Source organism: Ursus maritimus, unplaced genomic scaffold, assembly GCF_017311325.1.
Source record: "Ursus maritimus isolate PB19 unplaced genomic scaffold, ASM1731132v1 scaffold_12, whole genome shotgun sequence".
In the NCBI taxonomy this organism is placed as follows: Eukaryota; Metazoa; Chordata; class Mammalia; order Carnivora; family Ursidae; genus Ursus; species Ursus maritimus.
The window spans coordinates 2,121,923-2,140,756 of NW_024423564.1; the positions used below are offsets into that span (position 1 = coordinate 2,121,923).

At 50.0% G+C, this 18,834-nt stretch overlaps 4 protein-coding genes across 7 annotated transcripts; 2 read left to right on the forward strand and 2 right to left on the reverse strand.

The window, feature by feature from the left end:
- The first annotated feature begins 771 nt into the window (after positions 1 to 771).
- TMOD4 (tropomodulin 4) lies at positions 772 to 4,665 on the forward strand. 2 transcript variants are annotated; one of them, XM_008695676.2, is made up of 9 exons: positions 772 to 1,272; positions 1,480 to 1,636; positions 1,953 to 2,069; positions 2,612 to 2,701; positions 2,868 to 2,998; positions 3,099 to 3,206; positions 3,603 to 3,746; positions 4,005 to 4,149; positions 4,547 to 4,665. In XM_008695676.2, exons 1-9 carry the CDS (start codon positions 1,150 to 1,152, stop codon positions 4,567 to 4,569), a joined length of 1,038 nt encoding a protein of 345 aa, XP_008693898.1. In that variant the 5' UTR covers positions 772 to 1,149; the 3' UTR covers positions 4,570 to 4,665. The 2 variants fall into 2 exon arrangements, with proteins under 2 accessions (XP_008693898.1, XP_040482701.1); XM_040626767.1 differs by having other exon boundaries at positions 772 to 1,636.
- A 657-nt stretch (positions 4,666 to 5,322) lies between these two features.
- On the reverse strand, positions 5,323 to 7,518 carry SCNM1 (sodium channel modifier 1). The gene is made up of 7 exons (XM_008695677.2): positions 7,314 to 7,518; positions 7,006 to 7,076; positions 6,675 to 6,763; positions 6,478 to 6,575; positions 6,275 to 6,363; positions 5,633 to 5,827; positions 5,323 to 5,483 (listed from the first exon to the last, which is right to left on the reverse strand). Exons 1-7 carry the CDS (start codon positions 7,362 to 7,364, stop codon positions 5,384 to 5,386), a joined length of 693 nt encoding a protein of 230 aa, XP_008693899.1. The 5' UTR covers positions 7,365 to 7,518; the 3' UTR covers positions 5,323 to 5,383.
- Positions 7,519 to 7,685: 167 nt separating this feature from the next.
- Positions 7,686 to 15,345, forward strand: LYSMD1 (LysM domain containing 1). 2 transcript variants are annotated; one of them, XR_569779.2, is made up of 4 exons: positions 7,686 to 8,457; positions 13,341 to 13,705; positions 14,103 to 14,307; positions 15,177 to 15,345. XR_569779.2 is itself a non-coding variant. In XM_008695678.2 (3 exons), exons 1-3 carry the CDS (start codon positions 8,278 to 8,280, stop codon positions 14,239 to 14,241), a joined length of 684 nt encoding a protein of 227 aa, XP_008693900.1. In that variant the 5' UTR covers positions 7,686 to 8,277; the 3' UTR covers positions 14,242 to 15,345. The 2 variants fall into 2 exon arrangements, 1 of the variants encoding a protein (XP_008693900.1); XM_008695678.2 differs by having other exon boundaries at positions 14,103 to 15,345.
- On the reverse strand, positions 15,344 to 18,212 carry TNFAIP8L2 (TNF alpha induced protein 8 like 2). Of its 2 annotated transcripts, none has more exons than XM_040626769.1 (2): positions 18,065 to 18,212; positions 15,344 to 16,423 (listed from the first exon to the last, which is right to left on the reverse strand). In XM_040626769.1, exon 2 carries the CDS (start codon positions 16,416 to 16,418, stop codon positions 15,864 to 15,866), a length of 555 nt encoding a protein of 184 aa, XP_040482703.1. In that variant the 5' UTR covers positions 16,419 to 16,423; positions 18,065 to 18,212; the 3' UTR covers positions 15,344 to 15,863. The 2 variants fall into 2 exon arrangements, with proteins under 2 accessions (XP_040482703.1, XP_040482704.1); XM_040626770.1 differs by lacking the exon at positions 18,065 to 18,212 and adding an exon at positions 16,754 to 16,977.
- Between the last annotated feature and the right edge of the window lie 622 nt (positions 18,213 to 18,834).

Below are 18,834 nucleotides of genomic sequence, written 5' to 3' on the forward strand. Positions count from 1 at the left end.
TCCCCGGCACCGGGCTCCTCCTGCTGCTGGGACAGTACTCCAGTAGCACTGACAGACCAACCGACAGAAGGGGAGGTGAGAAGGGAGGTGGCCACCAGGACTGGTAGGTGGGGAAGGCAGGGGGCTTATGGATCAGAGCCTGGTGGGAGATGGGAGGAGAGGGGTGGCTCCTATTGGGAATGATACAAAGTGTGTCTTTGTCCCTCGGCATATGTTTCTGCCACCGTCCGTCCTCTTAACCGTAGTTTACATTGTCAATGCAAGTATCTCACACACGTTCTGGATCTTTCATATTTGGCATGGTGTGTATATGTAGCTTGTGTGTATTTCCCATAATGTAAAAGACTGTAAAAGTTTAATCTTCCCACTGTTTTTAGAGAAACTTTATCGCATTTAGAAGGCACTTCCCACCCACTGGCCTGGTGTCACCTTCCCGTCCAAAGCCAGGGACAAATTATGGGGACTCAGTCCCTTCTCCTGAAACCATACCACCCTTCCCCCAACCTGGAAGTCCCCCAGCTCCTCTGAGCCCTTGCTTTCCCTTGGGATTTAGAGTTTTAGCAAACATAGAAAATGAAATCTTGATTCCCCCACAATAAAAGAGGAAATGAGGGTAGGGTAAGAGGACAGTCTCATTTCCCCTCAACCCCCTTTGCTTTCTTAAACCAGTTTAGGAAAAAGCCTGGATTATGGGGAAGAGAGGAGAAATTTCCCTGAAGCTTTCTGTATGCCCCCCTTCCTTTCAATAGGAACTGGGCATGGGGCCAGCTGTGTTGGCAGAGGCCCTGGCAGCTGTGCTTGGGCAAGAGGCACCAACGGGCGAGGTTATAGGGGAGGGTCCTGCCAGGATTTCTCTGTCAGACAATGGGCAGACAAATCCAGCTTGGATGCCTGGGATCCCCATCCAGAGTGGTTGAAGCTGGGAAGCAGGAAGAAGGAAGCTCTGATTCTAACCAAACAACCTAACCTTCCCCCATCCTTCCATGCCCAACTAGATTTCTAACCTCCAAGGCATCTAGTTCACCGTTCTGCCCCCTGGCTGGTCTGTGTCCTGCTGCGTCTGTGTACATCTTTCCATTATCCAATCACTTTCCCCATGTCCCCCAGGCTCCGTGAGTGCCACACAGTGGGGAGGGGGTGGGGGCCATCATGTCATCGTATCAGAAGGAACTGGAGAAATACAGAGACATAGATGAAGATGAGATCCTAAGGACCTTGAGCCCCGAGGAGCTAGAGCAGCTGGACTGCGAGCTACAGGAGATGGACCCCGAGGTAGGGGCCCCGGCACAGGGAACCAGGAGCAGTCTCCAGGCATTTGGGAAGGGTGAGGGGCCCTGGGCGGCTAAGACCAGGGCTGCCTACAGGGCTTGGAGTCCCAAGGGGGCCAGGGAAAAGGTGTCTGTAGATGCTTTAGGGACCCCTGGAGGTACCCCAGATCAGAGAAGCGGTCTGACTTGCTCCCCAAAACTCATCCCTAAGAACATGCTCCTGCCAGCTGGACTAAGACAACGTGACCAGACAAAGAAGAGTCCAACGGGGCCGCTGGACCGGGATGCCCTTTTGCAGTACCTGGAGCAGCAGGCACTAGAGGTCAAAGAGCGTGATGACTTGGTGCCCTTCACAGGCGAGAAGAAGGGTACGGAAACCCTAACAACCATGCCTACCAAAACCCAAATGGTTGTTTCTCAAGTGTACCCCCTCCAGCTTCCCTCTCACCTTCCAGCTCCTAGCTGCCCAGGGACTCGGCCACCCTGACACCTACATGCCATCATTCACTCTTCGACTTTTAGAAGAGGTCAGGGGACCCAGAGTTCTGAGCTGGTAGACAACTCAGGCTTTCCAGTGGCCCCTAATGACCCAGACCTCCACCTCCTGGAGAAGGAAAGGAAGCTGGAGACCAGGATCTTAGGAGGAATGATCTCTACCTGAACCATCCTTCATCTCCCCATCAGGGAAACCCTATATTCAGCCCAAGAGAGAAATTCCTGTACAGGAGCAGATCACTCTGGAGCCCGAACTGGAAGAGGCACTGGCCAATGCGACGGACGCGGAAATGTGTGATATTGCAGGTGGGCAGCCGTAGCAAGCTGAGGGTGGGGACACCAGGGGCAGGGGTTCCAACCCAGGGCATGGGACTAGAGAGGAAGACCCTGAATAGGACACGGATGTTAGAGAAAGCCTCAGGTCGTGGTTTTTAATTTTTTGTTTATATATTCACTCATTCGTTTTTTAATTTAACAAGTTCACATCTCAAAGGCAATTTTACAGGGATTTTAAAGCAGAAAAAAGTGGAACTATCCTGGCTGAAAACAGGAGGAAGTCTGACAGACTCCCTCACCCTTTTTTCCTTTTTTTTTTTTCTCTCTGAATGTGAAACACTGTCGTTTTTCCCTCCCTTACCCTCTAGGGGTTCCTTAGGGACCTTTCCTTAGCCCTGTCTCAAAGTTTTACAAACCACCACCTTAAGCAGTTCATGGAAGGGAACTCGGGACGTAGGGAGAGTGGGAACCTCGTTGGAAGAGTGGAAGAGGCTTTAAAACTACCACCGCTTCAGAATGAGGACGGAGGGGGACTGGTAACAACCCCCACCCCCTGTCCTTGCTCTCTCCAGCCATTCTGGGCATGTACACGCTGATGAGCAACAAGCAGTACTACGACGCCATCTGCAGCGGAGAGATCTGCAACACGGAAGGCATCAGCAGTGAGTGGGTCCGGGGGCATGGCAGGCAGTCCCAAGGTCTGAGGAAAGGTAGCAAAGGGTGAAACGGGGGTCACGGAGAGAATGTGGTACACGAATAATAAGAGAACCAATGGGGAGGAGATTGTGGGGGACATGTTGGGGTTTCCTTGTGGCCCTCACCCACCAGGTGTGGTGCAGCCTGACAAGTATAAGCCAGTGCCAGATGAGCCCCCAAATCCTACGAACATCGAGGAGATCCTAAAGAGTGTTCGAAACAATGACAAGGAGCTGGAGGAGGTGAACCTCAATAACATACAGGTATCTGACCCCCCCAATCTTCAAATAATAAATTCCCATTTAACCATGTGAGTCCCAGATATGTGAGTCCCTTAGCCTGCCATCTCTTCCCCTCCGACAGGACATCCCGATACCCATGCTGACTGAGTTATGTGAGGCAATGAAGACAAACACGTACGTCCGGAGCTTCAGTCTGGTGGCCACAAGGAGTGGTGACCCCATCGCCAACGTAAGGCAACTTGAAATTCCCTAGCCCTCTCCCCATACCTTGACATGTACCCCTGCCAGGGCTGTCGTGAGGGGTTATGCTGGGGGCGCTACTCCCATCGTGTTCTCTTAGGGTAGCCTGATGGAGACTCCACCCTCGGTCCTATGGCTCATTGCTCTGAAATCCTCAGATCGCCTTCTCAGAGAGCCGCAGCCCTTTCAGCCCACCAGCTCCACCGCACGCTTAACCTCCGTGTTTTGCCTACTACCTGCGCTCCCTTCCGTCTCCCTCTAGCCCCACCCACAGCTCCTCAAGGACCCTTCTCAAAGAGCTGTGTTCTTTCTTGCTCCTGTTCTTCCTCTCCTCAGTCATCTGTGAAACTATCCCCTAATCCTAACCCAAGTCCCTACTACCCAGGCGGTGGCAGACATGTTGCGTGAGAACCGTAGCCTACGGAGCCTGAACATTGAATCCAACTTCATCAGCAGCACAGGGCTCATGGCTGTGCTGAAGGCAGTTCGGGAAAATGCCACACTCACTGAGCTCCGTGTAGACAACCAGGTCAGCATTCCCTTCCCCTGGTCTTTGCATTCAGCTATTTTCACTGAGTCTCTTCCGTGGGGCAGCCACTGGGTCAGGATCTCATCTGATCTTATCTGAACTCTCCTCTTCATTGTCTCTATGAAGGGAGCCAAGTCAGTACCTCTCATCACCCACTGTGACGAAACAAGCTTCTCTGTCCCCGCAAATGGTTGGTGGTGTGGGACAATGAACAACACAGAGAGGGTGGCTGACAGGTCTCCTCTCTCCCTCTCCCAGCGCCAGTGGCCTGGTGATGCAGTGGAGATGGAGATGGCCACCGTGCTTGAACAATGTCCCTCCATTGTTCGCTTTGGCTACCACTTTACACAGCAGGGGCCACGAGCTCGGGCAGCCCAGGCCATGACCCGGAACAATGAACTACGTGAGTAAATGCAGACATGTTGTGTGGGGGAAAGGGCAAGGAGGTAGTGGGTCCTCCTGAAAGCTGACTTAGTGACTAATAGCCTGGGGTGCTGCCAAAACAACAGTCACGTGAGAAGTCCATAAGTGACCAGAAAGTAGATAGAAAAGTCCCCTGCCCCAAATTTATACCTGTAGAAAGGTGGAAAAGAATCTAGACATACCTGTTTGTGGGCATGGTATTTTTACTTGCCATGTCGTTCCTTATTTGGCTTTGTTAATGTGGGGTGCGCATGCTTGCTGGCCTAAGACATTACCTATTTATGAGTCTGGCCAAGGAACTGGAAAGGGGAAGAAGAGCACTCTTGCAGGAAGCAAGAGATGGAACAAAGACTTGTGTTTACTCTTTCCTGTTACAGGTCGCCAGCAAAAAAAGAGATAACACTACCTTTTCCTTTACCAACTAGAGCTGGGAGCCATGAATGCCTAAATCCTCATCTCTCCCCCTTCCTGTAAATAAAGGCCCTTCTGTCCACTCTGCCTGCCTCCTTCCTTGGGCTTTGGGTGGGAATCTTGGCGCTAACCCCCAAGGGTTACTGCCAGTTCATCAGGGGATTATTTATACTCTGGGGATCAGCAGGCAGGGAGGTTCAAGTTACTAGGCGGAGGTGGGGGAGCTCCCTCCCTTGGTGTTCCCCATAGCCCTGCCAATGCCAGTTAGTCCCTTCTGCTCTCATAGGGTACCTACCCCAGCCCTCTTTCCAGATGTGGCCAGGCCCCCTGGCGCCTATCCACAACCCTCATGTGATCTGAAGGAGGAAAGGACTTTGAGTGGAGGTGGGGAAGAAGGCAGACAACATGAAGGGCAAAGACCTCCTTCTGACAGACTTATTAATAGGGCATCGGGCTGCGTGCAGCTGACGCTTGGCATGACATTGGTGGAAGGTGGGGGAGGGGTTGGAAGTATGGGGAGCCGTGTACATTGCAGGGAAGAGTTAGCCAGGCTGAGAATGCAGATTTGAAATCCTGAAATGGGGGGCACCTGGGTGGCTCAATCACTTAAGCATCTGACTCTTGATCTCAGCTCAGGTCTTGATCTCGGGGTCGTGAGTTCAAGCTCCACGCTGGGTGTGCAGCCTACTTAAAAAAAATCCACCAATAAAATCCTGAAATGGGACAAGGAAGCAGACTCGAGGAAAGTTAGGCTCCCAGAGCCTGAGGAAATTTATTTGTCAACCGAAGGGGGAAAGAGGGCGTCAGTCTAAGGGGAGATCGGGGGGTTCCTCTTCATCAGAGTCAAACTCAACATTTTCATCTTTTACCCATCGACCTTGTCCATCTGGGATCCATCCAGAGCTAGAAATATCAGAGAAAATAGAATAGGTCAGGAAAAGAGGTTTAAGAAGTTAATGGGAATTTAAAAACAACAACAACTGAGAAGGACTGAAGTAAGGAGAGTCAGAGAGAAAACAGAAAACTTGAAGAAAGTGATTCTGCATACTCACCTTCGAAGGGTGAGGTAATGATCCAGGGCTCGTCTTCTCGTGGGGCTCATGGGTGCAGGGGATGAGACAGTTGCTGACTCTCTGGCCTGTGGGCTAGCCCCAGGCATGGGTTCCCTGGTGATCTTCCCACGCTCAGACTCAACCTCTGGGGGTGGCAAAGGGGAATGGGAGACAGAGGGACGAGGGGTTTCTGGTCTGGGTAGAAAAGAATCAACATCTATAAAAGTGATAGAGGAAAAGGGCCAATTCTCCTATAACTCCCAACCCCTTCAGCAGTGCTTCCTAAACTGTGTTCTTCAAGACATTAATAAGTGTCCTGCATAAAAAAGAATTTTGGAATCAAACGAATTTTTAAAAAGCTAGGTTAAAATTTTTGAGGTTTTTTTAAAATCTTAAGACTTTGTAGAGCCCTTCAAATATATTAATATTACTATTCTTCAAGTAAGATTACAAAGTGCCATTTCCGAAACTAAAAAAAAAAAAAAAAAAAAAAAAGGCAACATTCTCTTTTTTCTGAAATACCAGTTAACATCTCTGGAATACTAGTATTCCTAAGAATACAATTTGGAATACCATAATTTTAGAGGCATCTATCTCCTCTGTCCCTCTCTACCCCTGGGTGGGCTTTCCCACCCCACAGACCTGTACTTCCGGCGGCAGCAACTGTTATAGTGAGGAGCTCTGTGCAGAGCACTTTGGGTGGTAAGTCGAGTCTGGGTTAACAGAGGAGCCTGGTATGGAGATGGGAAACAGAGTCAGAGTCTTCAGAAAAAAGGCAAAGCCCTTCAAGCCTAAGGTGTGCAGCAGGACCACCTGAAACACACACAACCCCCTTCCCTGACTACCTCAGCCTTGGTCTCTGATCGCCTCAATTCATTCTGCTGTCTGGGATTCTGCTCCATTCCCTTTCCTGGCTGCTTCTTGCCATAGAAAAGCTGCAGGCCTGAGGACAGAGGGGAAGAGAATTAAAAACAGAACGGCAAAAGTGATCTGCAGAGATTTGGAGGGTTTATTCTCTAACCCCGTCTTCCTTCAAACTTACTGGACAGATGTTTCTTGCCTGCACGGTGGGCAGTCAGCATGGCCAGGGTGTCCAGTACAGGTCGGTGGGGACAGATGGCACAAGCAAAGCTGGAGACGAGGAGAGAAGATATTTGGTCCCGGGTGAGTGGGGTCTGGGCTGTAGGTCCCACCTTGACCTAGCAATCCTTTCCAAAGCCAAACTCTGAGGTGTCTCCATCTCCACCACCCACATCCCTGTCCCTCACTCCCCACCAAAGAATCCTAGATACTCCCGCTCTCCCCCTCGATAACAAAATTTTACTAAGCCTCTAACCGCAGAACCCTCAGGCTTGATCGCCCCTCGCCCTCACCGTCCATCCCGTAGCATCAGCGCCTCATCCTCTGGGATGTAACTGGCCAGCAGGTCCCCAACTCTTCGTTTCTACAGCGGGCAACCGGACGGGATCGGAGGGATAGGAGGCGCGGAAGGGAAACGACCGGAACGAGGATTGAAAGGGAATAAGGACCATGAGAACAGAGATCACAGGGCGAAGAAGGGGTCACTACCCAGCTCTAGTCGCTCCCTCCCGCTCCCCCCCCCCGCAGCTGTTGCCAGAGCAACAAAACAGCTCTCCACAGGGCAGTGAAACTGCTCCCGACGCTCTCCTCTCGTGCTTACTTTGAGCACATTGAGTTGACTCCAATCATCCCCTTCCCTCTTGAAAGACATTCCGACAGAGTCCCAGAAGCGAGCAATTCTCCTGAGCCGCCTCCGCCACTCCTTCCAGGCCACCGTAGCAAAAATGGGCCTCTCCTTTTTTCTTCGGGTTTCTTTCCGGTTGGCCTCCTTACTTCCCTGGAAGCGCTTCCCTGAATGCACAGCGCGATCCGAAAGCCCGCCCACAGCCGGCCGAGGGGACCGCGCTTCCTGCGCTACCCAGCAACCCTGCACGCGCGGGGCCTTTTGGGAAATGAAGTCTTTTTTTTTTTTTTTCAAAGAGCTTGCCGCCCAGCTGGCTCCCAGCCCTGGCGTCTTGGCTGATTCGAGGCGTCTGGAGAGACAAGAACCTAAGCGTGGAGACCGATTTTGATGCTGTGACAGATTTGATGCGGAGCGGGCCTTGGAGGATCTCTAAGTGGAAAGTGTACTACAAACTCTCGAGGTCACCACGCACCTCCTCTGCCGCCGACAGCCCACCAGGGGTGGGCTGGATTTATTCCTTACACCAGCGGACCAACCCCCGGACGGGGCGGAGCCAGGGGGTGGGGGTAACCCAGGAGGTCGGGGCTGCCCGACCGGGGGCGGGGGTGCAAACGGAGCCGAGTGTGGAGGAGGGTAGCTACAGTTCAAAGGTCAGAGGTCAACGTAGCGAATTGTGGTGGGAGGGTCGAAAGTCAGGGGGTGCTAAGGATAGACTCAGGTAGGGACTGAATACTCAGGACACAGATTTGTGGGAAGGAGGCTTGGAAGGAGGACAAACGAGAGCTGAGGGGACGCGTAGAGCCGGGGGAGGCGGAGAGTTAGGAGACAGGAGGAGAAAAGAATCTCTTGGATAGCCATTCCTAGACGCCACTCTCGTCACTATCGGGCACTTAGCCAGGCCTCCCTTAGTTGCAACCCCAGCTGTCGGCAGGGTGAGGAGATGGCTTCTCCCTCTAGACAGGCCCCCCTCGGGGGGTCAGGACTGCTTCAAGGGAGCCGGGCTCGTTCTTACGGAAGCCTGGTGCAGTCCGCCTGCTCCCCGGTGAGGGAAAGACGCCTGGAGCATCAGTTGGCCCCCGGAGACACCCTGGCTGGACTAGCACTCAAATACGGGGTGACGGTGAGTCTTCCACGATCGGGATGCAGACAACCATTTAGAAGAAATTTATTCCTCATTAGAATGTAATGACCCTTCTAGGCAACGTTCCCTGAAATTTTCCTAGTTGTGTTATGGTGATTCACCTTTATCTTTTTGTTTTCCCATCTCATTGTTGCCCTGTCTGGTTGGGACAGATCCTGTGCCACTATCCCAGGGGAGGGGAGCTGCTTCTATTTATTATGTCAGTCTTTATCCAAGAGGCTTTACATGCATTGGCCCATTTGGTTCTCACATCCCTATCAAGCATACAATTATTGTCCCCTGTTTACAGATGAAGAAACTGAGACCTAGATTGGCTAACCAATTTGACCAAGGTTAAATAACTAATGAGTGTTAGAGTGGGAATTCAGAGAGGTCTGACTGCAAAGCTCGTACTGTTTACCACATAGAAACTTTTTAATTGCAAGTGATTAAACATTTACAGCAAACAACAGAGAGCTGGTTTCTAATTCTAAGTTTTGATGAGACCAGCACTCTAACCACTCTAGTTCTAAGTTGTTGTTGTTGTTTTTAAGATTTATGTATTTATTGGATGGGGGGTGGGGGGGAGAGGGAGAGAGAAAGAGAATCCCAAGCCGACTCACAGGCAGGCCTGGAGCCCAGGAACCTGAGACCAGGACCTGAGCAGAAATCAAGAGTCCGTCGCTTAATCCACTGAGCCGCCCAGGTGCCCCTGGTTCTAAGTTTTTAAACTCTATCTCTTCTGGTTCTTTTTTATTCCTCAGTGCTCTGCCTTCTTTCCAGTAGGGTGGCCTGCTTGGTGCAAAACAGGTACTCTCTACACCAGGCATTTCAGTCCAGGTGTGCAATATATTTAATAGGTGTAAAAATGCATTGCATTGAAACTGATGAGTTTTTTCCCATATCCTGTCAAATTTAGCCAACATTTCTTTTTATTTTTAAAAAATTTTTAGCCAACATCTTTTAAAGATTTATTTATTTATTATTTTAGAGAGAGAAAGCACAGGGTGGGGAGGGCCAGAGGGAGAGGGAGAGAAAGGATGTCAAGCAGACTCCCTGCTAAGCGCAGAAGTCAGATGCCAGGCTCGATCACACCACTCTGAGATCATGACCTGAGCAGAGATCAAGAGTCCGACGCTCAACCGCAGCTGAGCCACCCAGGCACCCCTGGCCAACATTTCTATGCTTGGTATGTTTAAGTACTGTTCTAAACATCCCAAGAGATAGAAACATAAATAAAATGTGTAGTTGTTGCCCTCATGTAATGTGTAGTCTAGTGAGAAATGAATAGGGACATGGATAATGATTGCAGGTGACAAAATATGGTGATTTTGTAGAGGTATTAACAAAGGGTTGGAAATAAGAAAAGAAGATTAATTTTTATTTGGAAAGGGACAAGGAAAGACATAAGTGTAGATTTTAAGGGAGTTTTAAGGTGCCTTGAAAGATTTAGAAGTTCCTTCCTGTAGCTTCTGAACAAACCTATAATCCAGTTGTTTATACCTTTTACATGTTTGTCTTTCCAATAACCTGTACTTTCCTTAAGGGACGGAACTATTTTCTTTCAATTTTGTATCTCTGGAGTCTGGCATAGTCCCCAGCACATAGAAGCTAATAGATGTTTTTTGAATGAATGAAAACATGGCTAAGATTTCCACAGGTGGAGATCGGGAGGGTAGGAGCGTAAACATTTCAAGTAGAGGCCATGGCCTAAACAAAGGATGTGGATATGAAAGTACTGAGTAGCCCCTCCATCCCAGCAGAGGCTCAGAAGCTGTGCAAAGAAGGAAACCGTGCCACTGGTAAATCAGCAATTATTTATGGAGGTTTTCTTACAGCCCTGTACCCTCTGAGTACAAAATATCTCTGTAGTCTAGTGAAGGGTTCCAGGTTCTGGCTTCATTCTGCTGCTTACTAGCTGAGTGCCTGCATAAGTCACTTCACTTGTCTGGGACCTCGTTTTCCTTACCATTTGTAAAATGAGGAAGAGGTATTAAATAATCATAATTACCTGAGTTATCATCTACCTGTCATTAACGAACACTTAGTATGTGCCAAGTTCTGTATATTATCTCCTATTATCTCCAAAGCTTTTATGAAGTGAACGTAACTAGTCCCCAGATATTTAAAGACAAGGAAAGCGAGGCTTAGGGAGATAACTTGCTGCAGACTACAAGTCTACTTAGAGCTACGATTCAGACCAGGTTGTCTCATTCTAAAATCCTCACTTTGAACTGCTCCGTTAAACTAACTAGATTCTAATGGCCTTTCTAGCTCAGCAGTCTGGCTCAGCAGCCTAGGACTCCTCTGGGGTTCGGCTTTGGTTACATTCTTTTTAAAGGGGGAATGATGTTGCCTTATATAGTATTTCTAGGAAATAATAAAAGCACCAGAAAATTCACAGAATTCATAGCATCTCGGAGCTAGGGACTTAGGATATTATCTAGGCAAAATAAAATGCATAGCATCAAAGCGCTTTGCAAAATAAAGGTACAAGCCTGCAAGCCAATTTTAACTTTTTTTATTGTTCAAATTAATCCAGTTTTATTTTAAACACATTATAGCGTAAGATTTTTACTAACATTCTACATTTGCGGTCTCTATATTTTGTTATCTAGTTTATTTACTCATAAAGCATTAATGAACCTCTGCTGTGTGCCAAGTTTGTGTGATGCTGAGGAGTGCCTTAGGATGCAGAAACAGCATCCCTGCCCTCAAAGGACTCGCAGAGTTTGGGCAAGACAAATATGCAAAGAGGTGAATAACAATATAATAGGGTAGGTATTATACGGAATTATTTACAGTATACCCTGGGAGCTCTGGAGAAGGTAACACAAAGGGAGTGATAGTTGATGAGCAGACATTTTCCCAGCAGAGAAGGGGACGCTGAAGGGTTTTAGGTAGATAAAGACACAAAGGTGAGAAAGATCATAAAGTGTTCAGAAAAAAAATGAAGAGTTCGGGATGGCAAAATGTGTAGGTGGCAGAGGAAGAGAGATGAGGCCAGACATTTTATGGGGGTAGGTTGAGAACCCTTGAATTGTAATTTGAATTTTATCTCTGAGCCATTGGGGAGCCATTGGAGGTTGATAAGCAGGGTAGTAGGTTGATCGGATTAATTTTTTTAGAAAGATAGATGTTAGCAGGGTGGAGATACATAGAAATGGAGAGAGGAAGACCAGTTAAAAAAAAACCATTGTAATACCCGGGTGAGAAATATTAAGAATCTGTTCTAAGGTGATGGCGGCCAACGTGAAGCTCAGACTAGACAGGAGAGAGATTTTCGCAGCACTTTTGTTGACCAGTTGGGTGTGGGTGGTGAAAGAAAAGAATGAGTTAAGGATGGCATTGATGTTTCTACCTTGGCTGGCAAGTGGAAGGTAATGCCAATCACTATGTTTGGTGATGAATAAATAGGTACTAAATAAATATGTGGTCAGTGAAATGATTAGTATTAGTGTGAAAAGCATCCCCAGAAGGAGTAAAAAGGCCCAGAATTCCAGTTCTAGCTTTGTCATTAACTTGCTGGATAGTCTTAGGCAAGTAACTTCATCTCTTGGAGCCTTAGTTCCTTCATCTTTAACAGTTCTTTTTTTTTTTTCCCCCAAGATTTTATTTATTTATTCGACAGAGAGAGACAGCCGGCGAGAGAGGGAACACAGCAGGGGAAGTGGGAGAGGAAGAAGCAGGCTCCCAGCGGAGCAGGGAGCCCAATGTGGGGCTCGATCCCAGAACGCTGGGATCACGCCCTGAGTCAAAGGCAGACACTACGTGACTGAGCCACCCAGGAGCCCCCAATTTAACAAAAGGTCTTAAAGTGAGGTCTAGGGATCCCTTGGAGTCCCTGAGACTCTTCAGGGATCCACAAGGTCAAAACTATTTTCATAGTAATGATAACAAGGATCTTTTTCATTCTCATTCTCATGAGTGTACTATATTTTCCAGAAGCTACAAGACATTTAATATTACAGACCATCAAATGTAGAGGCAGATAGGAGAATCTTCTGTGGTCTTCTGTTAAGTCAGACTTTAAAGTGACTTGCACAAATGTAAAGTGGTGCCTCTCTTTTTGCTCCATTTGTTGTTGTTTTAGAAAATAGTTATTTTCCATTAAAATATTTATGTTAACATGTAATGGTTATTTTATTTTTTTAAGATTAATTTAGAGAGAGCAAGAGCGAGCATGGGGGGGCTGCCGAGGGAGAAGGAGAGAGAGAGTCTCCAGCAGACTGCCTGCTGATCAAGGAGCCTGAGCTGGGGCTCATTTCCACGACCCTGAGATCATGACCTGAGCTGAAATCAAGAGTCAGATGCTTAACTGACTGAGCCACCCAGGTGCCCCTGTAATGGGTTATTTTAAAATAAGTACACGTTTTTCAGTTTGTTCAGTTTTTTTTTTTTTAAGATTTTATTTATTTATTTGACAGAGACAGCCAGCGAGAGAGGGAACACAAGCAGGGGGAGTGGGAGAGGAAGAAGCAGGCTCCCAGCGGTGAAGCCTGATGTGGGGCTCGATCCCAGAACGCCGGGATCACGCCCTGAGCCGAAGGCAGACGCTTAACGACTGCGCCACCCAGGCGCCCCCTCAGTTTGTTCAGTTTTAATTTATAATATCTTAAATGTTGATAGCTATAGTCTACATCAATGAAAGCTTTTTTTCCTCAATAGTTTTTAATAATGTAAAGGGACCCTAACACCAAAAAGTATGGAAACTGCTGATCAATAAAATAGGAATGATATTCATATCAACCCTTTGTATTTTAGCTTGGTTGTTATAGGCTCAGATAAGACTCTGTACAATCCCTTTAAAAGGCATGAGATGCTGAACAGAGAGAAGATTGATCACTATTACTGTCATTAATTGCGGTGACTTTTTTTTAAAGATGGAACAGATTAAGCGTGCAAACCGCCTTTATACTAATGACTCCATCTTCCTGAAGAAAACCCTCTACATCCCCATCCTGACAGAGCCCAGAGACCTGTTCAATGGTTTGGATTCTGAGGAAGAGAAGGATGGAGAGGAAGAGGCACAGTCAAGTAAGGATGAAGTTCGCCCACACTCAGCTGACAGGAAGAAACAAGAGACAGGTTCAGGACGTGCTAACGGGGAAGTCCTTCCCACACCTGGCCGGGAACCCCCAACTCCCATCCATGACCTCTCTGCCTCTGATTTCCTTAAGAAGCTTGATTCACAGATCAGCCTGTCAAAGAAGGCTGCTGCCCAGAAGCTGAAAAAGGGGGAAAGTGGGTGAGTCTTGAATAGTTCCTTTTAAGCCCCCCCATAGATTTCTTCATCCTTGCAGCCTTACCTTACCAGACACACAAGTAAGCAAGCGAAGCAAGGTAAAGCCTTTCGCCCAGGTGGCCCTAAAACAACAGAGCCAGTGGCTGTTGGGATGGGTAGAGCAGCAGGAAATGGTGCTTTGTTCTCATTGGGGTAAAATAGATGAGTGTTGCTGTAGTTCTGATGATCAGTGAAGGAGCGTTCGGGTTAGAATTTATCGAGAGGGTAATGAGACTCCATCTCAGAGCAAGCAGCTCATGTATATTAGGCGGGGAGGACAGCTCCCCATGTACCTCTTCACTGGCCCCTTTCTCAGGTTCTTCCCCTGACCTGTCGCTTTGCCCCCTTTCCTCACCTGCAGGGTACCTGGGGAGGATTCAGGCCTTCACCTGAGCTCCCCGCGGGTGCAGCAGCGAGCAGTCCTGGGTCCCGTGCCACTGACCCGGACCTCTCGGACCCGGATGCTTCGAGACCAGGAGGATGAAATCTTCAAACTCTGATGTCCCCAGAACTGATTGAGAGAAGCAAGATGTTGAAGGAGCAACTTAAGGGGAGAGGAGCCCGAGGTGAGGCTCAAGAACACGGCTTCCCAGCCCACCTCCCTCCCTCCTGCCATCTTCCCAGCCTGTCGATCTAGAGTTCCTTGGCCCGGGGCAGCTTTATTGGGGATGGGGAACAGAACCCTCCTCAGTTCTTCGGCTGAATCTAGAGCTGTCTTTTAGATTCAGAAGGCTCTTTTTACATCCCTGCTGCCTTTCCTATCCCTTTTACCATTCCTTGGCCTTAGAGTAGGGAGACAAGGACTCCCCCAGCCCCCAGCCTCCTCCCCATTTCTGACTATGTTACCTAATTTATTTGGTGCTATATTGAAGTAGTATTTATTTGCTGTATCTTATTGTTTCCCTCTTGTAACTGAAAAATGGGACTTCTATAGCTCTGGGGTGAGGGGAATCCAGGAACAGCAAGCTGGTTCCCCACCTTCCCCACCTTCTTAGGCAAGCATGTTACTGAGGATGGGGCAGTCTGTGATCTAGCCCTTCTGCAGAGAATGGCAGACAGTGCTGGGCCTTTCCCCCAATCTCAAAGAATTTGGGCTCAGTTTTGACTAACCAGTTCATAACTTTTTCACAACTCTTGCTCTGAGAAAAAACAGCAATGTAGGGACCGGAACTCTCCATGCCACCAGTTCACCCTTCTAACCTGCTCCCCTGTTCAGCCTGTGTGAGGCTAAGGGATGAAAGAAGAATTACCTTGGAGTTTGAAGAAGAGGACAGTTGGGGGAGACTTTGTGTCGTGGGCGTTTCTTTGTTACACTCCCTTCCTACCAGAGCCTGTTGATCTATGCCTTGCTCTTCACTGCGTATTTATTTGCAATTTGTAGCACTGATCTGTGGTACAATTTCTCTTTTTTTCTTTTCTTTTTTTTTTTTTTAAGTGTCTTAAGCAGAAGTAGGCAAGGGAACCCCAGTGATACTTGGAAGTATGCCTCAGTCTCCCGTGTGGAAATGGTGAGAGGTGAGATAAGCGGTGTTTCTGTATCTCTTGCCTCTGTGATGGTCGTAGGGTATAAGAAGCTGGAGAGATTAAACACTGAGCCCTGTGCATGTTTTAGTAGTTTTATTTCCCCTTTGAGAATCTCCCCTGCCCTAGCCCCTTCTTCCTGCGCTCTGGAACAGAGCCTCTGGTATCTGTCCAGGCTCTGCCTGGAGCTGGAGGTCTAGGGTGGCTCAGAGGGGCCCCCATTCCCCCTTCTGTCTTTAGTGTCCCCTGAAGGGTTAGATGGGCTATGCCCTCTTCCCCTGGTTCACAAGGGAGGGGGCTTCCCTGTTTCAAATGTCCCTTATGGGGGAAATAGAGATCCAAGTTTCAGTTCGTCTTTTTCAGGCAGCTTTGTTTCCTGTCCTGGGGCTGGAGCGGGAGAGAGGCCCCAACCCTCAGCTTCGCTTCTCCTCCACCGGCAGTTTGGGGGTGGGGTGGCCTCAGAGGCGGGAGCACTCTGGGGAAGGCCTGAAGCCTGAGGACTGAAAAGCGTTAGTGCAGGTGAGCAGCGGTAGCGAGCCCGTCGGGTGCCGTGTTCTCAGCCAGCCGCGGGGCTGAGGTGGGCGCGCTGGGCCCCGGGCGCTCAGAGCTTGCCCTCGTCCAGCAGCTTCCGGAGCCCGTCGCAGATCTTGCCCCGGTGCTGAGCGAAGTCGGGCCCGTACAGGGCCGTGAGCAGCCCGGCGTCAGAGAAGTGATCGAACACGCGGCGGATGCGGCCGTGGGACTTGGGCGTGAGGTGGTGCGCCACCAGCTCCAGCAGCGCGTCCCGGCACTCGGTCAGCAGGCCGGCCAGCACGGCGGCCTCGAAGGTGAAGTCCACCTCGCCGAAGCTGAGCGCCGTCATGGCGCCCTGGCGCAGCTTCTGGCGGAAGCGGGCGGCCAGGGCCAGCTCGCCGGGGCCGAAGCAGCCGCTGCGGTGCAGCACGGCCACCTTGACGGCCACCTTGATCAGGTCCTTGATGACCCGCTGCGCCTGCGGCCGGCTGTGCGTGTACTCCTTGGAGACGCGGTAGAGCTCGTCGAGCACCTCGCTGCTCGTCTCGTCGATGAACAGATGCGCCACGGAGCGACCCGCCATCTTACTCAGTAGCTTCTTCTCGGCCTGCAGCGCCAGACTCTTGGAGCTGAAGGACTCCATGGTTCCTGGGAAGGGGGAGGGGGGCAGCGGGCAGTCACTAGAAGAAGGGCCACAGGCTTCCTTCGAAAGAGAAATGGCTTTTCCCCGTTTCTCTGGTTTCTGGCTCATTCTCATCTTTCTTTGTCATCTCTTTCCCCTGGGCCCCCTCAGTCTTCTATGCCTTTTCCCATTTCTTTTCCTGTGGAACTGTAGGAAATCTTGATGTCTGCGCTTCCCAGAGGGGCAGTGAGGGCTTTGGCTGGGGGCCTAAGGGCACACAGGACGCTAGCCCCCGCAGGTGAAGTCTGAAGGGGATGTGGCTGTTGCTGCGCTACAGGGGAGAAGATGAGGCTTACCTGGCAGCTAGTTCTCGCAGCGACCATTGTGGACACTGACTGGTACCCTACATCTGTGAGGTGTGGCTGTTACTCTCCTTGCTTTGCAGCCCAGCAAACTGAGGCTTGCTTTAAATAATCCACCCAAGGTCAAACGCAGCCATCTTCCTGACTCCAGAAGTCTGTGGCAGCTCGTGTGCTATGCTGCTTTTAAGGAAGTGAGTGACATAGGGGTCCCAGGAATCCTGATAAAAATAATAACTCACCTTTATTGAGAACCTATGTGCCAAGTGCTTTATGGGAATTGTCCCAGTCTTCCCAACCCTTTGTAAGGTCGGTGTCCCGGTCTTGCAATGAGAGCACTGAAGCTAGGAGAAATCAAGCAACTTGGCCAAAGTCACTGGCAAATGATAAAAATGGGCTTCAAACTACAGAACCCAAGGAAACCTTCCCTGGAATGCTTTCAGTGAGGTTGATGCAGACTAAGGGGGCATGAGAAACAAACACGTCCAGGGGCAGGTAATACTAGAGGCCCACGGTCTTCTGCTGGGACTGAACCGGGGACCCTCCTGGTGTCACCTCACCGCCACATATCCAGGTTTCTCTCCCCGTGGTCTTTGCCCGTGGTTCTGGTTGTTTTGCTTCTTACTTCCCCCTGCCCTGCTCTGCAGGATGTGGCTGTGACCGCAGTGAGGAGCAGCCTCGCCCTCTCCCCCAAACCAAAATGGGAGCCTGAAGACACAGGGGAGATGGGTATTGCCGCGGGGAGGGTCTTCCCCGCTGTATGAGTTCAGTGGGAACCTGGAACCTTGCTTTTTGCTGCTGGCCTTGCCTGGGGTTGTCTGGACCAGGCTCCACAGCCGGAAGAGGAGATTGCTCCATGTGAGCCTTCCTTCCTCCTTGGCCTTCCTATTACCCAGCTCTTCGTTGCACCCACAGTTATCTCACATCGGGTCCACTGTCTTCTCCCTCCTGTTTCAGCCTCCCTTCTTCTCTTGTCTGGGTCCTGCCCTGCGATCCTCTGGCTAGGCTCTCCCTCTGGCCCTATGTCTACCTCCCTGTCTCCTACGATGTCCTCATCTCTCTCAGTACTCTGTCACGCACCCATATCACCCCCATGCCTCCGCCCTGCCGCTATACAGTCCCAAACCATGTCTTTCTTTCTGAGGCTGCCTTGCCCCAGGGAAGACTGAGCTGGGCTTCTGCTGGGGACCCAAGAATTCTGTCAAGTGAGAGTCTCACAACATGGAAGGCTCAGGCTGACAGAGCTGGGGCTCCTCTGCCACCATCACCCCTAAAGCCTCTACCCTTCTGTCATTGACGGCCCCTCACCTGCCGTGTGTGCTGGGTGCCAGTCTTGCCTTGGACGATCCGGGAGAACTGACAGAATGGAGAAGCTTCTAAGTGAGAGGCCCTCCGGCTTGGCCCCACCCCTCAAGCCCCGCCTACCTAGTCTGTGCTCAACCTCCGGTTCATCACGCTGTCCCTAAGACGGTCTGTGGCCCAAGAGCCTCCTAGAAATGCAACAAAGGTTAAAAGGAATAGCACTCTGTAGGGAATACCCTCGGTCTTGTGAGGTTAGGAGGAGGGATTGCACATCCTCTGCTCTCAAATTGATTGCCTCTTTATTTCCTTGATGTCCGGTTCCTTGAGATCTTCTCACATGTCTGTGGTACTGGGAAGGTGGTGAAGTACAAATTACTAGGGTAGGGGTCAGTGGGGAAAGTTCTGAAGATTGAATTGAGCTTAGGCTGGAGATGCCAGAGGCGGGCCAGAGACTGGCAGATGTGAGTGTGTTCCTGGAATCTCCAGGGAAGGGTAGTGCTCAGGGTGGTGGTACCACGAGCACAGACTTCCAGTACCTGGCTGGGTAAGGGGTGGCATGGACTGTCCCCACCCTTGATACTAGAGAAGGAAGGTGGGGGGCAAGGGCGGCCAAACCAGATGTGACCAGCAGGTGGCAGCACAGCATTGAACCACTAGAGGAAACAAGCCGACTTGCTGTGTTTTGCAGCTTGCTACAGGGATGCAGAAATGAAGGTAAGTTACAGTTTCTGAATGAGGCCAAAATATTTACCATCAAGAATCATCCTTGGGGCACC

Excerpts from the sequence above, each read along its gene's own strand:
- TMOD4 (XM_040626767.1), top strand. The coding sequence starts at position 1,150 with ATGTCATCGTATCAGAAGGAACTGGAGAAATACAGAGACATAGATGAA. Across the intron at positions 2,070-2,611 it reads GGAAATGTGTGATATTGCAG|CCATTCTGGGCATGTACACG; the intron begins GTGGGCAGCCGT and ends TGCTCTCTCCAG. Across the intron at positions 3,207-3,602 it reads GTGGTGACCCCATCGCCAAC|GCGGTGGCAGACATGTTGCG; the intron begins GTAAGGCAACTT and ends CCTACTACCCAG.
- SCNM1 (XM_008695677.2), bottom strand. The coding sequence starts at position 7,364 with ATGTCTTTCAAGAGGGAAGGGGATGATTGGAGTCAACTCAATGTGCTC. Across the intron at positions 6,364-6,477 it reads GATCAGAGACCAAGGCTGAG|GCTCCTCTGTTAACCCAGAC; the intron begins GTAGTCAGGGAA and ends TCTCCATACCAG. Across the intron at positions 5,484-5,632 it reads CATTACCTCACCCTTCGAAG|CTCTGGATGGATCCCAGATG; the intron begins GTGAGTATGCAG and ends TGATATTTCTAG.
- LYSMD1 (XM_008695678.2), top strand. The coding sequence starts at position 8,278 with ATGGCTTCTCCCTCTAGACAGGCCCCCCTCGGGGGGTCAGGACTGCTT. Across the intron at positions 8,458-13,340 it reads CACTCAAATACGGGGTGACG|ATGGAACAGATTAAGCGTGC; the intron begins GTGAGTCTTCCA and ends TTTTTTTTAAAG. Across the intron at positions 13,706-14,102 it reads CTGAAAAAGGGGGAAAGTGG|GGTACCTGGGGAGGATTCAG; the intron begins GTGAGTCTTGAA and ends CCTCACCTGCAG.
- TNFAIP8L2 (XM_040626769.1), bottom strand. The coding sequence starts at position 16,418 with ATGGAGTCCTTCAGCTCCAAGAGTCTGGCGCTGCAGGCCGAGAAGAAG.